Here is a 20,803-nt window from a genome sequence, read left to right on the forward strand (position 1 = left end):
CTTCACAAGGAAGGGCCCCCCCTCTTCCCCCGCCGCCGCGGCCGCCGCTGCCCCCGCTGCAACGCCTGCTCCGCTCGCTAATGTCTGCCGCGCAATGTCCGCTAGGCAAGGCTGCTGAGGCGCGCTACGCTAGGCGCAGGACACCGGTGCAACTGCGAGGAACTCATGTCTCTCGACGTATGATACCGCGCGCTAGGAAAAGCGTCAGCAGCGCTTTTGCTTTTTTTTTTTTGTATATATACATTTGTAAAGTATTTCACTCTTCTGCACCGTGTGCCCCAACGTCCGGCGTTCGTCAAACCCAGTTGCCGCGCCGCGAGACGAGCTCCACGTGCTCGTCCGCGGCGTCCGCGGCGTGCTCGTCTTCGGCTACGGGCTTGAACGGCGCGAGGTCGATGTCGGTGTGGTCGGCATAGAAAACGGTGTGCTGAAGTATGAACCAAAAATCAAAGACCAGGCTCTCCGCGGCGAGAAACGTCTTGGCCAAGTTGGCCGTGAAGGGCGCCCAGGAGCCCATGCGGACGGCCTTGACGGCCTGCTGCGCGACGCTGAAGCTGCCGCCGACCACGTCCAGCAAGACCATGGTGAAGCTCCAGCCCACGGTGCTGCCGCGCTCGCGGTTGAGCCACACCTGCGGGAAGTGCTTGACCAGCGACGCCACGACCTTGACGGCCCCGGCGCCGGACAGGTAGCGGTACCAGTCGAGGCGGCCGCGCAGCGCGAGCGCCAGCCCCAGCAGGACGAGAGCCTGCGCGACGAGCGCGCTCGCGGCGACGTAGCGCCTCGGCGCGATGCGCGGCGGGAACAAGAAGAGCTGCGCGACGAGCACGGAACACATGACGGCGCCGTGCGCGGCGAAGAGGACGTCGGCCAGCTCGACTTGCGGCGGGTAGCCCGTCGCGGCGACGTACGAGGACGAGACGGCCGGCACGGCGTACGAGGAGAAGGTGAAGATGGCGTAGGAGATGAAGCCGACGATGTTGATGGTGACAAAGTCGGTGGAGAGGCCGGCCGTGGTGCGGCGGCGCAAGATGAGCAGGACTTGCGGCCAGAAGGTGGCCGACCAGGCGAAAAAGTAGATCCAGCCGAAAGCGCTCTGCAGCTGCGGCAAGGCGGAGGTCATGGCTGGTGGGGGCCGCGGGCCGGTCAGGGGCGGTGGGACACGGGAGTGGCGATGACCGGGGATTGCGTTGCGGGTGTGGGAGGGGGGGGGGCAGATAGTGTAGAAGCATGCGCTGGAAGAAGGAGGAACGGGAAGGCTCTGACAAGGAGGGTGTTTGTCTCAATCGGGGATGCAGTTGGCATGACAGTGCCAGATGAGCATGCAGTTGGGCCTACAGAGATTAGAGAGAGGGAGGTCTGTACAGATACAGTAACGTTGTCCGTAGAATAACGCGTTGTTTTTTTCCATTTGCCCACAAACTCGCTGGACGTAAAGTAAACCCGAGTTTGAAAAATCCCACGAGTTTTGCGCACTGACCTCCAGCAAGGTACTGTACCTGCCCGCAACAAACGCAAGTCTGGTACAGGGGGGGGACGCGCAATAGTGCCGCTTTCATTATTGCCACCCTCGAATTAGTGCCGCCAAAACCGGCAGACACAGGTTCTGCCACGTGTCATGCACGACGTCGTCATCGGCCACTCCTCATGCGCCTCAGCTCAATTGGTGACGTGATGGCACCTCACTCAAAGACCCTAACATGAATCCTAAAAAGATCGCCAAAGCTTAGCGTACGCGCCTTACGATTGCACAGAAAATCGAGGTTGGGCATCTGCTGCAGGTCGGAACGTTGGTCGAAATGAAACAGAAATTGATAAATCTATGGTGGATGGTATAGTAGGGTTTCTCTCCCGACTGAGCCTGGTGCCAGAAGACGGCCTTTCAGAAACTGCAGAATTCTGCAGGAAAGATGTGGAGGAATGGATTGAGATCGAGACTAATGAGCTTGTAGCAGAAGCTTCTATTAGTGATGCTTGCGATTCAATACATTATGGCGGAGAGCTACAGAATCAGTCTGCCAGTGAATCAGTCTGCCAGTGATGTTATGATGGATGAGTGTGTGGCAGAAGACGAGTGTGAAATTACGGAGAGGCGGGCCGTACCGAGTGCTGTAGTGCTAGCAAGGTTGTTTGGGTCTTTGGAGAGTCTGGGTGTGGAGTGCGATATGAGCAATGCCTTATCGCACTTGAGGTCCGCAAAACGAGCTTTTCTAGAAGCAAGGCATGAGAGACAGGGTCAAAGGCAACGACAGCAGACTCTAATAACAGAGTTCTGGCCGGGTAGTGTTTCTGCTTTCTGATTGTGCCGCTCCGAATTAGTGCCGTATAATTAGTCCTTACACAGGGCGGCACTAATGCGTAGGGTCGACTGTACATCGTTGTGCCGTCCAACGGATCACGTGCACCTGGGCGAATACTCGCTGAAGCGAATATTGTAGCTCGCCACAAGGATAGAATAGTTGTCAGTCGAAAGGGCGATGTGTTTCGTCTTCTTGACGGGCTGAGGGGGGCCGTTTAGAGAGGACCGCTTTTTAGAAGCTTCTACTTGTCTGTCTTCTGCGATTGCTTTAGCGGCATGTGTGGCAGATCTTGTGGTGCTTCGATCCGTTGATGGACTCTGGGTAGATGAAGTGATAGGGGCGTCCATGACGCAAACTGGTACGAACCGTGCAGTATGAGACTCGTTTGTGCTGATGAGAGAGCGGAAACCCCACTTCGTTTTCCTTGTGGCCCTTTTCCCAAGACGGGTCGATCCGGCACTGCCGTACAGTAATCAGGCGGATGTGAAAACTTGTGGAAAACTCACATGTCCCGAGTTTTCGGTATGCTGTGAGTTTTGCAAAACTCGTTGTCTGAAAATTTTGCAATCAGAAAATCCGAGCAAACTCGCGGCCAAAACACGTGTTTTCGCGACTTTACGGCCAACGTTAGTACAGCACAGAGAACTGGGCTAGATGAACTGTAATGAAGGCAACGAGGGACAACTAGCGTAGAATGACAGCAATGCCTGGTTGAGGCACTAAGACAGAGAAAGCACTTGCATTGTTGGAACTACATTTTCTTGCATCTGTTTACGACACATGTGTCGCAGAACAAGTAAGGAGGTGGGGGACCAGTATAGACCAGCTTTAGATGCCTCTAAAGCTGGTCTATACTGGTGTACCTTGGGTGCAGTAGAAGACAAAAGTCATTGTTAATGGCGGCTTTGAGCTCATCTTCTCTTTCCCGCCAGTCATTCATTTTCCTCCCCGCTTCTCTGAATGGTCGTCCACCACCGCTCCGAGTCCCTGCCACTAAGCCCTCCTTTCAATGAGCCTCCCACCACCGAAGCCCCCGCTTCCCCCCCGCCCCGGAAGCGCCGACAACCCACCTTTGCTCTTCCTCCAACCAAAAGTCCAACCGACAACTCGTTCCTGCACCAACAAAGTCTCCAGCACCTTCCTCGGCCCGCAAACAATGTCCAGTTACCCTCACATCGCGCCCCGGTCGACCCGAGCCCAAAACCCTGCCCGACTACGGTTCCTAGCCATGTATTTCTTTACCGACCTCCAACCAAGTTGCTACCTGCCATCCACTGTGCAGTGGCCATCTCCCGCCTTCGCCGTTTGGCGAGACGCTCACGCCTTCATCCCTTTCTTCCCCCATCTCTTAGAGAAGACCTCACAGTTTATCGCCTAATACTTTCAGCCATCCCGCATACCTACGACCCGCTCACTCAGACCTTCCCCACTCGCCCAACCCGTCTGCGGGGTACCCCAATCTTTTCCATACGCTTTGGCACGGAAGACCTGGCAACATTTACTGCCCGCATGACTAGGATTATAATGGATATGCCAAATCGCGTTGCGGATTACGTACACGATGCAATTCTCTCGGCCATCACTGCCCTTCCAGAGGACCCATTCCTCATATCCGGTACCCTCAACAACCTTGCTTTCAAGTACTTTTCAAACCCTTCACTGCGTCCACAGGGAATTCAACTCCTCGAACGCTCAATATCCGCCTCGGACCGATGTCACAAAGCGAGAGCAAACTTGGCAATCAATCTTTACAACGTCCTTGACGGAGCAGGAAGTAATGCCGGGAAACGACGCGCCATCGTGCTAATGGAAGAAGCAATCTCCATTTCTCCATTGCCTCGGTACAAAATCTGGCTCGGTCATACCTTGATGTCCCCCGACATGGGAACACTGCGCAACCCGGCTCGTGCGAAACAGCTTTTCGAAGAGACTACTAACGACACCATGTTCGCACCAGCGATGACATGTCTTACCAAATTGCTCAAATTCGAACATGAAGGAGTCCCTAGCGATATCCGATGTGAAAAGCTACGTCGCTCAGTTTTAAATGTGAAGAACGGAATCGAAAGCCGGCCTTTTGTTGATCACTGCGACTCATACGAATATGTAGAGGCAACTCTCAGCGAAGCAAAAGCACAGCAGTCACAAATTTTTTTACTTGTGTTAGGGGGTGGTGGAAGAGGAAAGACATCACTCGTCCGTAGTCTTAAGGGGATGCCATTTCTTAGTGGGTATAATCCTACTCAGCTGGCTGCAGTCTCTTGGATACAAGTGCATCTAGGGAGTCGGAAGATTCCGAGGAGTCAAGAGGAATTGAACGATTTGGCCTGTCATCAAGACTCGCTGACAGCTATACTTGCAAGATTACGGCAATCGAATCCTCCCAAGCTTGACCAGCAAATGAGTTTTAATTCGCGAACGAAAACTAGCGAGGTGGTGAAGCAGAATTCCGATCCAGTAATCCGTAGTGGCACCGGAGACTGCACACCATCGAAAAAGAAGCGCCGAAGGAGCGATTCTCCTATTGATTTTGCTTCGATAAAAAGTGAAATGACGCCACAACTGTCGAAAGTTTCCATCCGTCCAAATTCGCAGCTCATCGATGCTTCTCATCCGCCAAAAAGAACCCATGACTACATAGCTTCTCTGATGAAGGATGGTCCTGTATGCCGGAGAACTTCAACACAGCCCCAACGCCCACTCATTCAGTGCTGGGACTTGGCAGGACAGTCACAATATGTGATGGCACACGCCTTGTTCGTTAAGAACGGAAACCTAATAGTGTTTGTCGTTAACTTGAAGAGGTTGCGAGACGAGGAAACTCGTCTGGACGAAGTGAGAGAGTTATGTCGGTGGATGCAACTCGTATTTGCACTCGTCCAGGATACCGCATCTTTGCGACCGATTATTGTGGGTACACACAAGGATAGTTGCGGGGACTGGGGGGACGCTGTGAAGGTTTTACATAAGGGCTTGTTGGACGAGGTTGGGGAAGCAGTGTATAACACGTGGGTGCGTGCCGGACTTGAAACAGAGAACGGCGGCGAAGGTCGCGCCATTTCTCTCGTCGCCGTTGAAAACAGAACTTCCCAAGATGACCCTGAAGAGTCTGGAATACAAGAACTGGAGCAATTAATCAAGCAGCGGTCGGCCGATATCCTAGCATCAAGACAGGAAGTACCACTTCGCTGGATAGCGTTCGTCGAGGAAACAGAGAGAAGGCGTCCTGTTGTTCTGAACAAGAACGATATATCGAATTTTGTAGATGGTTTTCCAGGGTTCAGTACAAAAAAAAAGGAGCGAGAGCAGGACGCGTTACAAGCACTGCGACATTTTAACAGCCATGGGAGGAATGTCTTGTTTGAGCTATCAGAAGAAGAATTTTATGTTTTCCCTTGTCCTGATGTCATGCTTGACTTTGTCCGGCGGGTGACTGGACCCGAGGCTTTGGTGCGAGAAAGATTGAGTCAAAAAAACGAACGAATGCTGGCAAAGGGATTAGTGACTTTTGGAGGTCTGAGAGCGTTGTGGCACGAACACCCAAAGGAAACTTGCAACGTCATGTGTGATGTTTTATGCAGCGTTGATATACTCATGCGAGTGCAACCCGCTGATGGCACCCCGGTACATTCGGAAGACTTGATTGCGATACCGGCGCTGTTGCCGAAAGCTGGCAACTGGCTGCACTGTGCGAGCCGACCTGGCGAGTCGGAGGTACGGTTAGTTACTGAATTTGTAGATGCATTTCCCCCCGGTCTGATGAGTTGCCTAATCAGTCATCTTTACAAAAAGGTAGGAAGGGCTACCGCAAAGGTGGGGTTGGTTGGTTCAAATGCTGCGGTTTTGACAGCGAGGGTTGAGCTAAAAGAAACTGGACGTGTGGTGGTGTCATTCGTGAGTCAAAAACGGCATATTGAATGGAAGGTGTTTGCGCAGGATCCTGTGAGTGTGGCGCGGACTTGTGTGACGGCGGTAGAGGAGTTTTCAAGCATGCCACTCAGAGGCAAGCGGTTTCGTATGAAGCACTTTCTGCGGACGAAGTGCCGCTTAGACCTCAACGGGTGCGGTGGAGAGTGGACGGCTTCCTTTCAGTTGCCCGGAGATTGGGTCGAGAACGATACAAAGGCGAGATTGCCGAACCTCGATGGCGAATGCGCTTCCCCATGTGAGGAGGCGTGGAGGCTTTGGGAGCTGATGCCTGAAATTGTGGAAGATTGTCGTCCTGAGGCGTCGGGGATGATGCAGCAGAGTTCTAAAGTGGTTCGAATGGAGGCCATGGATGTATTCATAAGCCACGCTGGGACTGACAAGTCGTTTATTGCAGGGCCCGTGTTCCATGAAGTACAGAAAGAAGGATTGAACTGCTTCCTCGATAAGGCGCGGATCGAGCCTGGGGATACAGGATCGGATGAAATGACAGCAGCTATGGAGTCGGCCAAGATTGGTGTCTTCATTCTATCCCCCGAGTTTGCCGCTCGGAGATGGACGATGAGGGAATTACGATGCTTCTTATGTCGAAGGAGAGAAGCACGGAGAACTGGGGTGATGCCTCCGACGATTCTGCCAGTGTTTTATCGGCTGAGCATTTGCGAATGCCGAGATTTCAAGCCTGAGCAATACGTGGATGAAAAGGGAAAGAGTCTTTTTGAACGAGAGAAGTTCTACAGTGCAGAGAGACAAAATGAAGCGACGATGGCGATGGTGAAAGCCGAGCTTCGAGAGATAACAGAGATAACTGGGATTGAAAACATGGAGTGGGCATCTAATAATGTGCATGATCTACTTGCGCATGATTACCGAGAGAGGCTTGTGAAACGAATTGTGATGTGGGTCAGAAAGAAATGGGGAGAGTATTGGCAGCAAGAAAGGGCAGTGTGAAGGTAAATCTGAAGGGTCTTTATAGCGTGTACCCTTCCCCGCTCCCGACCGACACGAACTCCCGTCCAACACCGCCGACTGGCAGCGCTCCTTCATTGACGGAACGCATGACACCGACCCCGACTACCTCCTCAATCAAGGGCGCACAAGCAGACCCTCGCTCTGCACGCAGAGCACGAATATCCACTCCAGTGGCGTGGGGAACACAAGATGGAGGGGTCGCCGCAAACGATAAGAAAAACGGGCCAGGGTGGGCGAGCACGACGAGGAAGGAAGGCGTTAAACGGGGAAAACTCGGAGAAATGCACGAGGGGATACGCCGCCCACGTCGACGACTTCGCCAGCCTGCTCGCTGCAGGAATGTGCGCCGGCACGCTGGCGAGTGGCGTGCGACGAATACGGGGAAGCAGAGCCAAGCGAAGAGTTCTCATCGCTCGGGCGGAGGAACCTCGCGGTTTACGCACGCGGAAACGCCGACTTCGGGCCCGCGGCCTGGCCATCCCAACCAACGCCGACAACGCGCTCTTCCCGCGCCCCGCCGCTCTTCTGCACGCCGGGGAGTGGAGGGCGCCGCACCGCACCGCATGAGGTTCCCACGACGAGGTACCACGCCGAGGCTGCCGCGCGAGTGCGCGGTGCCATCGAGAGAGTAGGGAGAGGTTAAGTCGTTAATACAGGGTTGTTCCAACCACGCTGGCTGCAGCTAGCACGCCTTCCTGAACTGCTTCGTTTCACGGTCTACGTGATCGAAAGCATGCGTCGGACCTTTTTGCAAGGTACGCGACGAGGAACCGCCAGAGTCGAGGACGGAGAAACGGACCGGAACTTCGGTGACCGTACTGCACCTACGAGGCGAGGTCGCTTGAAGGCCCGAGCCATTCTCGTAGTACCCGTTTACGCCGGCAGCGTCCGCGCACGCCGCAACACGGGGAACACCGCAGATGAGGACTACAGCTCCCGTTCCGCGATCATGTGCGAACACCCCAGGGGGGGTCGGACATATCTCCAGTACGCATCGGGTGGCACGTGTGAAGCCATGGGCTCGTGGCCAGACCGGAGCGATCCCACCCCATCCGACGCCGGCCCCGACCACACTGGCGGACTCCGTCGAAAAGCGGGGGACCTCGGGAAAGGAACCCGGCGACCCTAATTTAGATGTGACACGGGAGGAGACGGACACGGGTTTTTGTCATTGCCCGAGTAGCCGCTGTCCCCAATCAAGCCGGTGCGGACGCACGACCGCCGAGCGGCAGCGGAAGCCGGCGACGTACGCGTCGAAACGCACTCGGAGGGTATGACGCACGGGAAGCAACGTCCCCTCCCGCACCGTCGGTGTACCGACCGAGACGGAACGTTTGCGTGTTTGCGTTGCACCACGGACGGTAACGGTAGTAATGCTCCTCTCTATTGAGAGGAGCACTACTGTGTACAGTGCACGAAAAACTAAAGAGCACCCCCAAATGGTGAATGCATTGGGGTGCCCAAAGTTCCATTCAAATGGAAAAACTGCTCAAAGGCATTGATTCTATGTTGCATATAAAAGAGCAAAATTTCGCATTGATCCCTTTATTATTTTGAAATATATCTCCACTTCGGCTACTGTAGAGGGTGTAAGAACTATAGAGCATTGAAACGAAAAGCGCACCAACGGAAGGATTACAAGTGGCTAGTACGTCTTACCGCCGCCAGCTTCGATGACATCTAAGCAACGCTTGTGCATGCTCTTCACAAGCCCATACAGATGCTTTCGGTCCAATTTCGACCATTCTTCAAGAACTGCCGTTTTTAGATCGTCAACTGTGTTATATTGACGACAACCAGCGTAGACAGCCCGCGCGAGCACTCCCCAAACGTTCTCAATGCGATTGAGGTCGGGACTTCACGCGGGCCAGCTCATTACGTTAATATTGTTAGCAATAAACCATGCCTCCGTTACCTTAGACCTATGGATAGAGGCATTATCCTCCTAAAATACCCATCCATTGCCGTGCATTCTTTCTGCAAAAGGCAGCAAATAGTTAGCAAGCGTCGTAGTGTACTTGGTACAGATATGCATACCAGCAATTATCGCTAAATTTGAAGTACCAAGTTCAGAAAATGCCCCCCATATCATTAAAGAGCTACCTCCCATCTGTCGACGAGACAAAACCTTTCCCTCCTTTCGCAAGTCGTGTCAGTAGTAGGAGAGCCCGTCAGGACTATCGAGATTGAATTTCTTTCCCTCTGAAAAGATGACCTGTTCCCATTTCTCCATGTTCCACCCTGCTCTTTCCTTTGCCCACTTTACGCGCACTGTTCTGTGCCTTGGAGCCAATGGAGGCCCTATTTTTGCCTTCTGATACTGTAGGAGAGGGTTTGTTGATAAAATCTGCTGTACCCTGCGCTTAGAAACCGGCAATTCTAGCTCACTTCTAAATGTTTCAGCACTTCTTCTCCTTCGAGGCCTCACGCAGAAGCCGACAAGACTCTGCAGGGGTCATTTTGGACGGACTTCCACCGGCGTGCTTTTCGTTGTACACCTAGGGTCCTTTAAAAAGGTTTGGATGGCTTTGCGGGACTTCTTCACCCGTCGAGCAATTTCTTTTTGAGAAAAATTTTCATTTTGCAAGGCAAGGACTTGACCTTGTTGAAAAGGGGTCAATGTTTTCCCTTTTGGCATTTTGTGGTTGCGTTGGGTCTTATTTGTGTCTCATTTATGTCGAGAAGGAGAAAAACAGCAATGCTAATGGCAACAAAGGTTCTTTATATCCTATTTCTATAGTGTAACGGGCTTGTGCTCTATAGATTTTGCACCCTCTACAGTAGCCGAAGTGATCGTATTTTTCGAAATAATTAAGGGTTCGATGTGAAAGTTCGTTACTTTATATGATTTGCAAAATAACGGTCTGCCGGAAGTTTTTTGTTTTGAACGGAACATTTTTCACGGGAATTCGTTCAACAATTGGGGGTGCTCTTTAGTTTTTTCTTGCACTGTACTAAAGTACCCTTCTCACTGGCTTAATGTGGGACGCATAAGAAGTTATGATAAATATGTGAATGCAGTGCGTCTTCGAAGAAAATTGCCTTTATTTGGACGGGAGAATTGGTCTCCAAAGTGTGCCAGAGTCAAAGTGGGACGACGAGAAATTTCATGTCTTGCACGCTTCATCTGTAATGGGAGAGACCCAGCAAAGCCGACGCTGCCGTGTGCTTGCGGGTCCTCAACAACTCGCGTTCCTCAACCTGCATCCGCTGTTTTCGGGCTCTTGGCCATTGCGAAATTGGCAAGTCGTCGCGAACTATGTCTTCGAGAGGCGACACCGCAGACTGCACTTCAGACGTTTCTGAGAGTCAATATTTGTTTTGTTTGCAGTATCATTCTCTACATTAAACTCCTGAATGTGATAAACGTTGGGTACGGGCGCTTTTGGAGGATTCCGCCCCTCTAAATGAGCACGAACGGACTGCAAATTGCCAACCGTCGCTGCGTTTTCTGTTGCGAGGAATTTTCTATTAGATTTCTTAGATGTGGGGTTCTTTGACAGGCATATATTCTTTCTCAGAATGCGCAACACATAATCATTATTGAGAGCGACGGAAACCTCTGCAAAAGCATAAGCAGAAAACAGACCGTTTGTAAGAGCATGTGAATATGTTTATCAAACGAATATATTTAATTCGTTGCGAAATAGTTTAGCAAAATCATATGCGCGAAACTATGCAGCGCGGCATTATAATTTTGTTGTCACAATTTGAGCCTTGTCATAGATTGAGCCTGTGAGAAGGGTACTGTAGGCACCATATGGTGACGTCCGTCCCCCTGTACCCTTCGTGACCGGGGCAATTTCGGAATCGGGAGCAATTTGGGAATTTTTAGTATTCTCAAGAACACGCCGTTGCCATCCTAGCGATACAAGTATGGTACCCCCTATTTGGGACAATTTTCAGATTTTAAACACAAAAAGTTCCAGAACTGGACCCCGAGCGCCGATTTGATGTCTACTGAGAGAGTAGAACACAGCCTTTCACATCCTGTAGCACATATTTGACCACGGAGCATTTCTCAGATGAGACGGTCAGTTTCTTCAGGCAGTTCACTCAAGTCAAAATGGGAAAAACGTAGCCCGTACGTTGGACAGCATATGACAATCATGGCCCAAACATTTTAATCAGAATATGATTACAAGGCTGGAAAACATATCAGTCGGCACTGCCTGATCTCGGAACTGCGGTTGAAAGCAAAGCATCAGCGGCATGATTTTCCTGGCGTCGATGCTATGTTGCGCGATTCTTGGCTATCTGTCTCCGGATGCGAATAGGTCGAGAAAGAATGAGGGGATCTCCATATGTCGCTGTCCGTCGTTGCGCACGTCGCATGCAGACCAAAATGCGTGTTTCCCGAGTCCGCTCGTACAGTATCTTCTTGGTTGCGTCCGGATTGCGTTCACGACGCTGTTGGGCGTCAATTTTTGCCCTGTCTCGCTTAAAGTTTCCATGCACAAGCGCCATTGCGGAGGTTTTCATGAGAACTAAACCAGCGGAAGTATCCAAGTAGCCATTTGCCATCAGCCTGGGACGTAGTCCTAGTCCATTGCGGCTCTCAAATCTTTTCAATTCCAGAAAATCTCCAAGCTCATCAACTGTCAATATGCGACTCCGGTTTAGAGCCGACTCAGGTAGTGGACGTGATAGTAATGCGGGCGCGTGCAGTGGCCAGATACCTGCTTTCGCGAAGCCTGACACAATGTTTTTTCTTGTAAAGGATTGATAAAATGCTTCTCTCATGATTTTCAGATAATCAAAAATGTCGTATTTGTTACTCACACATGGTGATGCCAGCCGCTCCACATTTGCGCGCAATGACTCCTTAAAGGGCCCAAAAACAGAGATATCGAGTAGTTGTGTGTATCCGCTTGTGTGCGCCGGGAGAGCGTATACGATAACGCCTCCAGATTGTAATTTTTTTAAGGCTTGGTACGTCATATGGCTTCTGTAACCATCAAGGACCAACAAAACCTTCCGATTGTTCATTGTCAAATCCTTCACATCGTCAACAAATAGCTTAGCCCATTCAATAAAATTGTAGCTATCCACCCCGGCGACGTTTTCTCGCATTGTAACTATGCTGCCTCTCGGTAGGCAGTCCGCCAAAGTTTCCACGACCGGTTTTCCATCAACCACAGTAGTTCTGAATTGTAAATATTTTCCTTTACAGACGAACATTGACCTCCCTGGTGCCTCATTTGCGAAAATTACAGACAACATGGTTATGCGATTCACATTTAGAAATTCTGGGCTTCGCTGTTGTGGTTGTACTCCACGTAAATTGTATGCTTTTGTTCGAGCAGTCTGGTTGCAGTCTCGGTTAGGAGTGGTACCGGTTTCATCAAGATTTGCAATTCTGCATGGATCGATATTGTTTTCGGCCATTACAGACTCAAGCGCCACCAAGTGTTGAGTGAGATTTGTAGCATTGGTCCCCGCCCAACGAATTTAAAATTTGGATGCCCTAACAAAATTGATTCGTTGTCGGTGACGGTCTGCAAAGTTCTTGAGAAACTTTTTTCCAGGGAAGTTGTTGCAAAAGAGTAGGGCATTTTGGCGCTCCAGGGGAAGGGCGCTAACAAAAATCTTGATTGCGTCGCAGAGGTCTGTGCGACGAAGTGGGAAGCCCTGCAGCGCAAAGCGCTCAAGAAGCCCCACAATCACAGATTCTTCAACTTCTGTAAGATAAGTACGCGGTTTGCGTGCGATGTGTAAATTCTTAAGCCTGTAGTGGAAGGTGGAACGGGGCAGGCGCGCCATCGCATCAGCTGCTCTCGTAGATTGTCCATTCTCAGGGGCGATGATGGCTTGCTGGAACAGCTGCCTTCCTTTTTGCTCGAGACTTTTCTTTTTGGTCATAGCTGCAAGTCGTGGGCAAAAGCTGAATGGCAGATAGAAGGGGAACGGGTTGAGGGAATTGTATTGTGATTGTGGAAAACCGAAACTCGAGATGGTGAACCAAAAACACGAACGGCTTAAGCAGTTTTGGCGTAAGTCGATGGAAAAAGGGGGTAAGGAGGGCGGGAAATTCGAATATGCCATGCAAATTCACTGCAAAGCAAAAGCTCCAGAGATATAGCCATGTTAACCGCCAAACGTTGCTGAAAACTGTCCAGAAAATGTTCTATTTCATGTATTTTAGATACATTCTCTTATTTTCTTTATTGTCCAGCAATTTGTTGCCATGTCCAACATAGGGGGTACCCATTGTAGTCGTACAAGTTCCTTCGTCCTCCGTCGTTGCCCTGGGATGCAGAAGTCCGCCAAAATTTAAACTCCTGCAGCCCCACGGCGTCCCAACGCTCGTAAAACTGTCTTCTACAGCACTGACATCATGACTTTGACTACAAGTATTCGTGCCTCATGGGACTCTCCATACGCATGCAGAGTGCAATCGAAAAAAGGAGGCAGGAACGCGACGCATTCATGAAAAAGAAGCGGGAAAATGCCACCGCACTCCTTCGTATAGGTACTAAACGGTCTGCCGTCGTGAAAGCGACAAATGTACCTCGCACAACAGTAGATCGGATTTATCACGCCCTCGAAGAGCGTGATGAATCCAAACTCAACGCCCTTCTATCGCCAGAAGCCCACCGCAGAGGACGCCGCACAGTTCTTGCTGAACAAGAGTCAACTTTGATAAAGAAAAGGATTGTATACGCGGCAGAAAAGGGTTTTGCACTCTCCAACGGTGATGTGAGAAACAAAATGACTCAGATAGCGTCTGACGGACGTCCACGATTTCGCACAGAATCTGGCAGTCCGTCTCAAGACACCATGCGCCATTGGCGTGCAGTGAATAGAGACGTCACTTATTGAAAAAGTAAGAACATAGACGTCGCAAAGTTGGCGGCTGAAAATTTCACTCATGTGTCAACCTTTTCAAATGCATTGAAAAAAATGCAACATGCTAATCCTAGTATATTCAACGACCCCTCCCGCCTTTGGAACCTCGACGAGACAGCTGTGGACGGTCAATATGGGGTAAGAACTAAAATATTTGGGTCCTTACGCACCAATCACGGTGGGTATTTGGCTTGTCAAGCTAGAAAAAACAACAAGCATATTACGATTGTGTTGGCCGCCTCGGCATCTGGTCGCAATATTTCTCCCGTTTTCATTGTAGAAGGGAAAGAATGTAATGAGCGGATGGGTCTCTCTGCTCAAACAGACCGAAATAATATGCCCTTCCGTGCAAACTAGTAGATTGTCTCAAAAAATGTAGTTTGAGAAGGGAACCGTAATAATGACAACAGACCGGGGAAGTATGGAAAAGAGACTCATTTCCTTTGTGATAGAGCATGTGGATACATTTGTGAGGAAGACCCTACACCTGGAGCTTCCCTACTGTGTGACTCTTGACGGTCACTCCTCACGAGAAGGTTTCGAGTGGCTCGAGTTGTGCAAGCAAAAAAAGTGCGAAGTCGTTCAGTCTCCCTCAAACACGACTCACTTCTTGCAACCCTGCGACCAGGACATAAATAGTGCATTCAAAGAGGGATGCGCAAATACCGGGACCTGCTTCATAAACAAACAACGCTCGACATGCGAAGTGTGCCTGCAAATCTGATGGTGGCGATGTTGGCTTACAGTGAAATCACGGTGGATAAGATTAATTTAAGCTTCGAAAAGTCGGGGTTATGGCCAATGGACTGCTCTTTTCTTAACAGGTTTAAGAGACCAGCACCAGATGCGGTCACATGTGACCCAAAAAATGGCAAAGTCGCTTCCCTAAATGTCACAAATGGAACCCGGGACCCCGACAACCGGATTTTCGTAAGCTCAAAAAAACTTTGGAAGCTGCCAAAGACCCCACAACGGGACTCAGGGATGTGGAAATGCTTTTGCGCGAAAGCAGAAGTGTGAATGAAATCCTTATGACAAGCACGAGTTTCTCGAACATATGTTCGAGCACTGCAAGGTACATTTTAGAAATTTCCGGAAGTCTCTAAGGAGGTCTTATGATAACTAAAACATGACCGCCTGAGAGGCTAAAATCTAATTCCTTATTGGTCACACTTTTGACTCCCTGAGAAGGTTACTTTTACCGCCAAAAATAAAATTCAAAAAACTCCTGTGGTAGTAATAATATTCCAAATTTAGAACCGCCGGCGGCGGTAAGTGGCCCGTGAATTATGGTAGTTCGTACGGGGTGAGATAAGTGCGCGCCACGGTGCGCCGCAGGTGTACACATGGCATCTTTCGAGAAACTTCCATTAGATGCCACTGCTGTTAGACTGCAGGACCACCTAGAAACATGGCGTGTAATCCCACGATTGATTCCCAAATATGTTCTTCAGAGTTGTAAACTGAGTACTTCGGAGTTGGTCATCCGTTGCACGTTCCATACCTTCGCAGACGGTGTGTGCTGAGTCTAACTTTTCCGCCTCAGGCGGTCTGCCTTTCCGGTCTGCTACCGCCTCAGTCATTCTTCAGTTTCCTACTGTGCTACTGCTCCAGGCGTTCTGCCCATTCCTACTGAGGTACCGCCTCATACGAATTTCTATTTCGTATGTATACGTCGCCCCTGGTGGTCCTTCTTCCCGTCTTTGCACTACTCCAGGCAACCTCGCCTATCGACATTTATTACTGCGCTGTACACCAATGTACAATTAAGCGTTCTTCTTTTAGACTGCGCAACGAACGCGCGTGTAATACCTCGAGTCGTCGATAAAGATCATGGGCAATTGCGCATTGGAACGTTTAGATTTTCGATAGTAATATCACTGTAGAACTATTTGACCTATGTACTTCAAGATAAATGAGCGCCTACAGCTAGACTCCGGGTCGCTACTACAGCCGAAATCCCCTTCAATTCTGGGCCCTGCCTGGCAAGCATGGGATGAATACAACTGAAAAGGACGGTTAGTTTGTAAGACAACGTACTAGGTAGTGTTCATCGTCTTCTTACTTGTAAGATACATTAAAAATACGAAAGAATAGTCAGTTTGACACAAAAAAGAGCAGATCCGAAGCGAGTAGAAAAAATAGAACGATCCTGCAGATCTTTCTTGTGGCCGCGGCCACGACCTGCGGAGCGTCAAAGTCTGTAGACTGACCCTTGAGTGATGTCGCTCGCGCGTGAGGATCTCACCAGTCGCGACTCATGATGCCTTTATACAACCTGCAGCGATTGCTGCAGGTTGTATAAAGGCATAATGAAGTTCGAACTTCAGAGAAGTGAAAAACACGCGCTTTTGGACATCTCCGAAAGCGCACGTTTTTCGGACACTGCACCTCAGCTTTGTTGCTACCAGAGACCTGTCCAGTGTTAGTGATTTTGTACTGGGCCCAGTATTACGAATCGTAGGATATTACAATAAGTTCCATTACGATAATGGTTGTGCCCTGAAATGGAGACCTAGCCAATGACAACGAGGGAATTTGGAATGGGGAACAGTTTAGCTGCCAATTGAAATGCGACATTTTTTCGCCCAAAATCGTTCATATTTGCCGCACATGTCTACATGCCTAGCTAGGCCGCTAGCCTAGTGAAAATGTTACGCTGAACATGTTCATCGTAACGTTTTCACAAGGGATACCTTGAGGTGCTCGTGGCAGTTGTCCGAATTTCGAGTACTCGCTGCGCGCTGGAACCACGCGAGTGCGCACATTTACATTTAACACGCAATTTGGGAGAAAAGGGGCACAAAGATGGCTGATTTTGGTCAATCTGTCACTCACAAAATTGCGGAAACATGATACCCCTACATTTCACATACGTATACAAAGCTCTGAGCACGCTGAGTAGGAATATTTCAATAGATTGAGCATTTTCGGTTTTCTGTCGGTGACATATGACCATGGTCATTTGTTGCACAGCTTTTAAGTATTTCGAATAGCCGATCGATACAATATCAGGGATTTCGATGTTTGAGACGCCTTTTCGTCTTTGGATTTGATACCTTCGCTTTGATAGAATCCTCCGACGGGAATTCAAGCGGAAGAGAGCTTTCTTCTTGCTCTAAATGCTCAAGCAAAAGCTTCCATGCATGCCTAGGCATAACCTCTGGATCGCTGTTGACAATTTCGTTTAGCCTGACAGTAATGTCTGACGTGCAAGGCAGGAGGAGGGTTGCTTGCAATGAGTGAGAGAATGGAGACGGAGACAGCAAGAGCGGACGGGAGGAGTACGTTTTCGGGAACATATATAGTGCTCTGAAAGTGGCCGGGTATGTAGAGGAGCTGAAGAGACTGTTTTTTAGTGAGCGTCGGGTGAAGATAGTGATACAGAGAGGCGGGGTTTGGCAATACGAGGAAGCTGTGAAGGGACTGAGTAAAGACTTGAAGCGGAATGGAGGAAGCGGGAATGTGGGCAGGGGACGGGAAAATGAGGATGCAGTGGATGCAATGGATGCAACGGTTTTGATGATGCGGGCTGCCCGGCTGAGTGTACCGTTTTGTGGTGAAAGTAGTGCCGGGATTTAATTTCAAATATACCGGCGAGTGAAGCACAATTGTGATTCACCCGCCCATATAGTTGAAATCAAATGTGTGTCCGTCGTGTACCCTGCCTTAAGGCAGGGTGCACGCCGGACACCAAGGACAATTACTACATCGATTACAGCATCTTTGACGATGATATCAATGCACCGTACTGTTCTGCGACTCAAAGCCGTTGCACGTTGATTGGTGAAACGTAGCATAGAAGGGGGAGGTAGTAAGTCCCACTTACCAAGTCAACAATGTGATTTCTGTAGAGATGATGGCCGATGTGGCGGAGAGGATGTGCAACAGTGAGTCTTTGAAAGTTGCAACAACGGAGAAGGGAGTGATGTTGGTGGACATCAGCACTAGAGAAGACTTTCTAGAGACGGAAACTGAGGCTTTTTCTTTGCTGTTCAATGTCAGCCCAATTCTTTTGAAATTCGATTAAATTCATCGGCGGTCCAATTGACCGTTACATGCTCAAAAGAGCTCGAACGTACCACAATGAATCCCATTTCTGAACCCCGTCTACACAGCCAATGGCACTGAATCTTCGAGAGATTGTAAAAAAATCCCTTTTAAGAGATTCGCGAAGACAGAATGCAAATCGGACCACAGCGCAATTTTTGCGCATGGTTTTGTTCTGTTGCACCAAATATGTACCCCTTTTCTCCCAAACTGCGTGTTAATGTGACCTATAGAGAGCTCTCTTTGCCAGCCCGGTGGCACCAGAACACAAGCAGCATTGATCACTGCCTTGGTCTGCGTCCAGGGGCACCAGGCCTTCTAACGCTGGGGTATTGTACAAATTGTGGTTTGTGCGAATAGGTAACATTTTGCAGTCAAGCATATACGCGGATGAGAATGCGGAATATTGGGCGCATCGCCATTGTAACTAAGATATCGTTTAATTTTGCATAGTAGTGAATACAGCTACTACCTGCATGCATTGGTTAACCTTTCCTAGGAGGGAATCCTTCGCCAGTTCCCAAAATGAAATGCGAGCCTCCTTCGTCAATCTTTCCGGAATGTATGACGCATACGGATGTCTCCTTCGTCCAGGACTCGCCGTTAAAGCTTACCTCGCAATCATGCAACACTATTGCCTTCCGAATACCATAATGTAACCTTAAAAGATTGTTGCCACTTGACTGCAGTATTTGACACCTTTTTCTGCCCAACAACAGGCATTTTGAAACTTCTCCTAGCGGAATGACAACAGCATACGTATGCTCATATTTGGACGCTTCTTTTTTTTTTGCTTTTGAATTGGAATCCACTCCAGGTCTTGCTTTTTCCATAATATTCCGCGAGAGAACTAGGCCTGCTACGTACCAGAACATAGTCTCAGACTGGTTCATTGCAAAAGGTTGAGGTTCATTGGCGTATTCCATCTCGCCTTCATCTGTTAGCATGACCACTTGGTCTGTACAGGTCCGCCAAAACTTTTTCACTGTGGCCTGTACTATCTCACCTGGTCGTAATATGTCATTTCTTGGTCCGCCTTTGTCAATCTTTCTTTCTTCTATATACTCCCCTGCGTCGGAAATGCGAACCATGAACCATGCATGATATCATAAATGTTACAGTGCATTGAACACCGGAAGTTCCTACTCCAACTCGAACACACCCGGGTTCTACAGTCGCCTGAAAGCCTCTACCACTTCCCCTAGCTACCTAGTACACGACCCTACAAACGACCCTTGTTTTAGCACGTGACCACGTTTTGCGTTCTACTACACTGGTCTCCCGACCTAGAAGTGTACTTCTCTTTCCCTTTTCACGATTTCCTTTCTTCTCCTTCCGTGGCAGTCTTCCCTTTCACCTCGTCCTTCCCCCGAGATGCCACCCGAGACTCGATCTACCACACGCTCCGCGCAGCCCACGATGCAACAAGAAGTGCTCGAAACAGCGAGCAACCCACACGGAAACACGTCTGCATGCGCGCCGGTTGACACGTTGGCGAGCTTCGAGATTCGCGATGATCTACGCGCAATGCTCGAGGGCACCATGGAATCGCCTGGCGTCCTGCAGCTCATGTGCCTACATTTTTGTGAGCGCCTCAATTCCCTTGCATCAAGAGTTCCTGATCGAAGTGAGCTAGATTATCGTCTGAGGTCTACGACGGAGAATGCCACCGGCAATCAAGACTTACTTCTATCTGTCCGCACAGAGATCTGCGAGGTACGTGCAAGCCTTGAGGCTCTTCGTGAAAATTCTCAAGATACGAATCTTCAAGTCACAAGGAATTCCAACGAAGTCCGAGAAATCAGGACCCTACTCGCGACTATCATGTCCGAGAACACGATACTCCGTAGTCGTTTCCGAACCCTGGAGTCGTCTAGAGTTTATGTTCGAGAAGATCCCGGTGTTCGAGGAGAACCCGTTCCCCCGTCTCCCATCCCCAATTCCCCGAATCACTTACAAGAACAAGATCGATACTCTCAAATTCAAGCCCAATCCGGCCGGAGTGCCAATGAACCTCTCGCTCCACGCACTCTAGAAGAATTCTTTCGTGGAGGCCGCGGTTTGACGAATCAAGAACACGCGACAAGAGCACAGCAAGATACTGTGCCTTCGAAAACTAACCCGCGATGGGCGCCTACTCAGTCACTGGTGAATAGTTTTGCTGCTCCAATGCCCTTGATGCGCGACCACGTAATCCCATGGCAAGAAATGGCCAAGACTCTCGAAGGCCCGTACTGTCCTGGGATCGCCCCACAACGGACCCTGCTCGCCCCATTCACGATTGTGGTGTCTTACAGGCACAACCGGTTACGAGATACACGAGCTACTCTTCACGTCACTGAGAGCGAGAGTGTCTACCGAGTAAAACGCAGATTCGACGTGCTATTCCCTTCATTCCAGCCATTCGACGGCACGAACCCTATCAAGCTCCTGCAGTTCCTCTCTTCAATTCGTGACGGCTTCGATGACCTACACGTTCCCGAAGGCCTGGCCTTCCTCATGATCTCGTATTACCTCATGGGTTCCGCAAAAGATATGTACACGAACCAAGTCTCTCCCGGAGTTCGCTCCTCGAATTCAGCTCTAGCTGGTTCGTGGCCGTTCGTGGTACACGCCCTAATCAAGCGCTATTTGCCCGACGACGTGCTACAACGCGCTCATGAGAAGGTCACCGACGCGAAACAGAAGCCTGAAGAAGACGAGAG

At 50.0% G+C, this 20,803-nt stretch overlaps 3 protein-coding genes; 1 reads left to right on the forward strand and 2 right to left on the reverse strand.

Moving 5' to 3' along the window:
• Nucleotides 1-295: 295 nt before the first annotated feature.
• CHC_T00006967001 (hypothetical protein) lies at nucleotides 296-1,123 on the reverse strand. The gene has a single exon (XM_005710327.1). The coding sequence runs from the start codon at nucleotides 1,121-1,123 to the stop codon at nucleotides 296-298; it is 828 nt and encodes a 275-aa protein (XP_005710384.1).
• Nucleotides 1,124-1,146: 23 nt separating this feature from the next.
• On the reverse strand, nucleotides 1,147-2,666 carry CHC_T00006968001 (hypothetical protein). XM_005710328.1 is given in 3 exon segments: nucleotides 1,147-1,520; nucleotides 2,370-2,376; nucleotides 2,377-2,666. 2 exon segments carry the CDS (start codon nucleotides 2,374-2,376, stop codon nucleotides 1,147-1,149), a joined length of 381 nt encoding a protein of 126 aa, XP_005710385.1. The 5' UTR covers nucleotides 2,377-2,666.
• A 1,578-nt stretch (nucleotides 2,667-4,244) lies between these two features.
• On the forward strand, nucleotides 4,245-8,737 carry CHC_T00008269001 (TIR domain-containing protein). XM_005710329.1 is given in 2 exon segments: nucleotides 4,245-7,178; nucleotides 7,179-8,737. The coding sequence occupies 1 exon segment, from the start codon at nucleotides 4,245-4,247 to the stop codon at nucleotides 7,176-7,178; it is 2,934 nt and encodes a 977-aa protein (XP_005710386.1). The 3' UTR covers nucleotides 7,179-8,737.
• The last annotated feature ends 12,066 nt before the right edge of the window (nucleotides 8,738-20,803 follow it).

The sequence above is a fragment of the Chondrus crispus genome, genomic scaffold (assembly GCF_000350225.1).
Source record: "Chondrus crispus Stackhouse genomic scaffold, scaffold_58, whole genome shotgun sequence".
Classification (NCBI taxonomy): domain Eukaryota; phylum Rhodophyta; class Florideophyceae; order Gigartinales; family Gigartinaceae; genus Chondrus; species Chondrus crispus.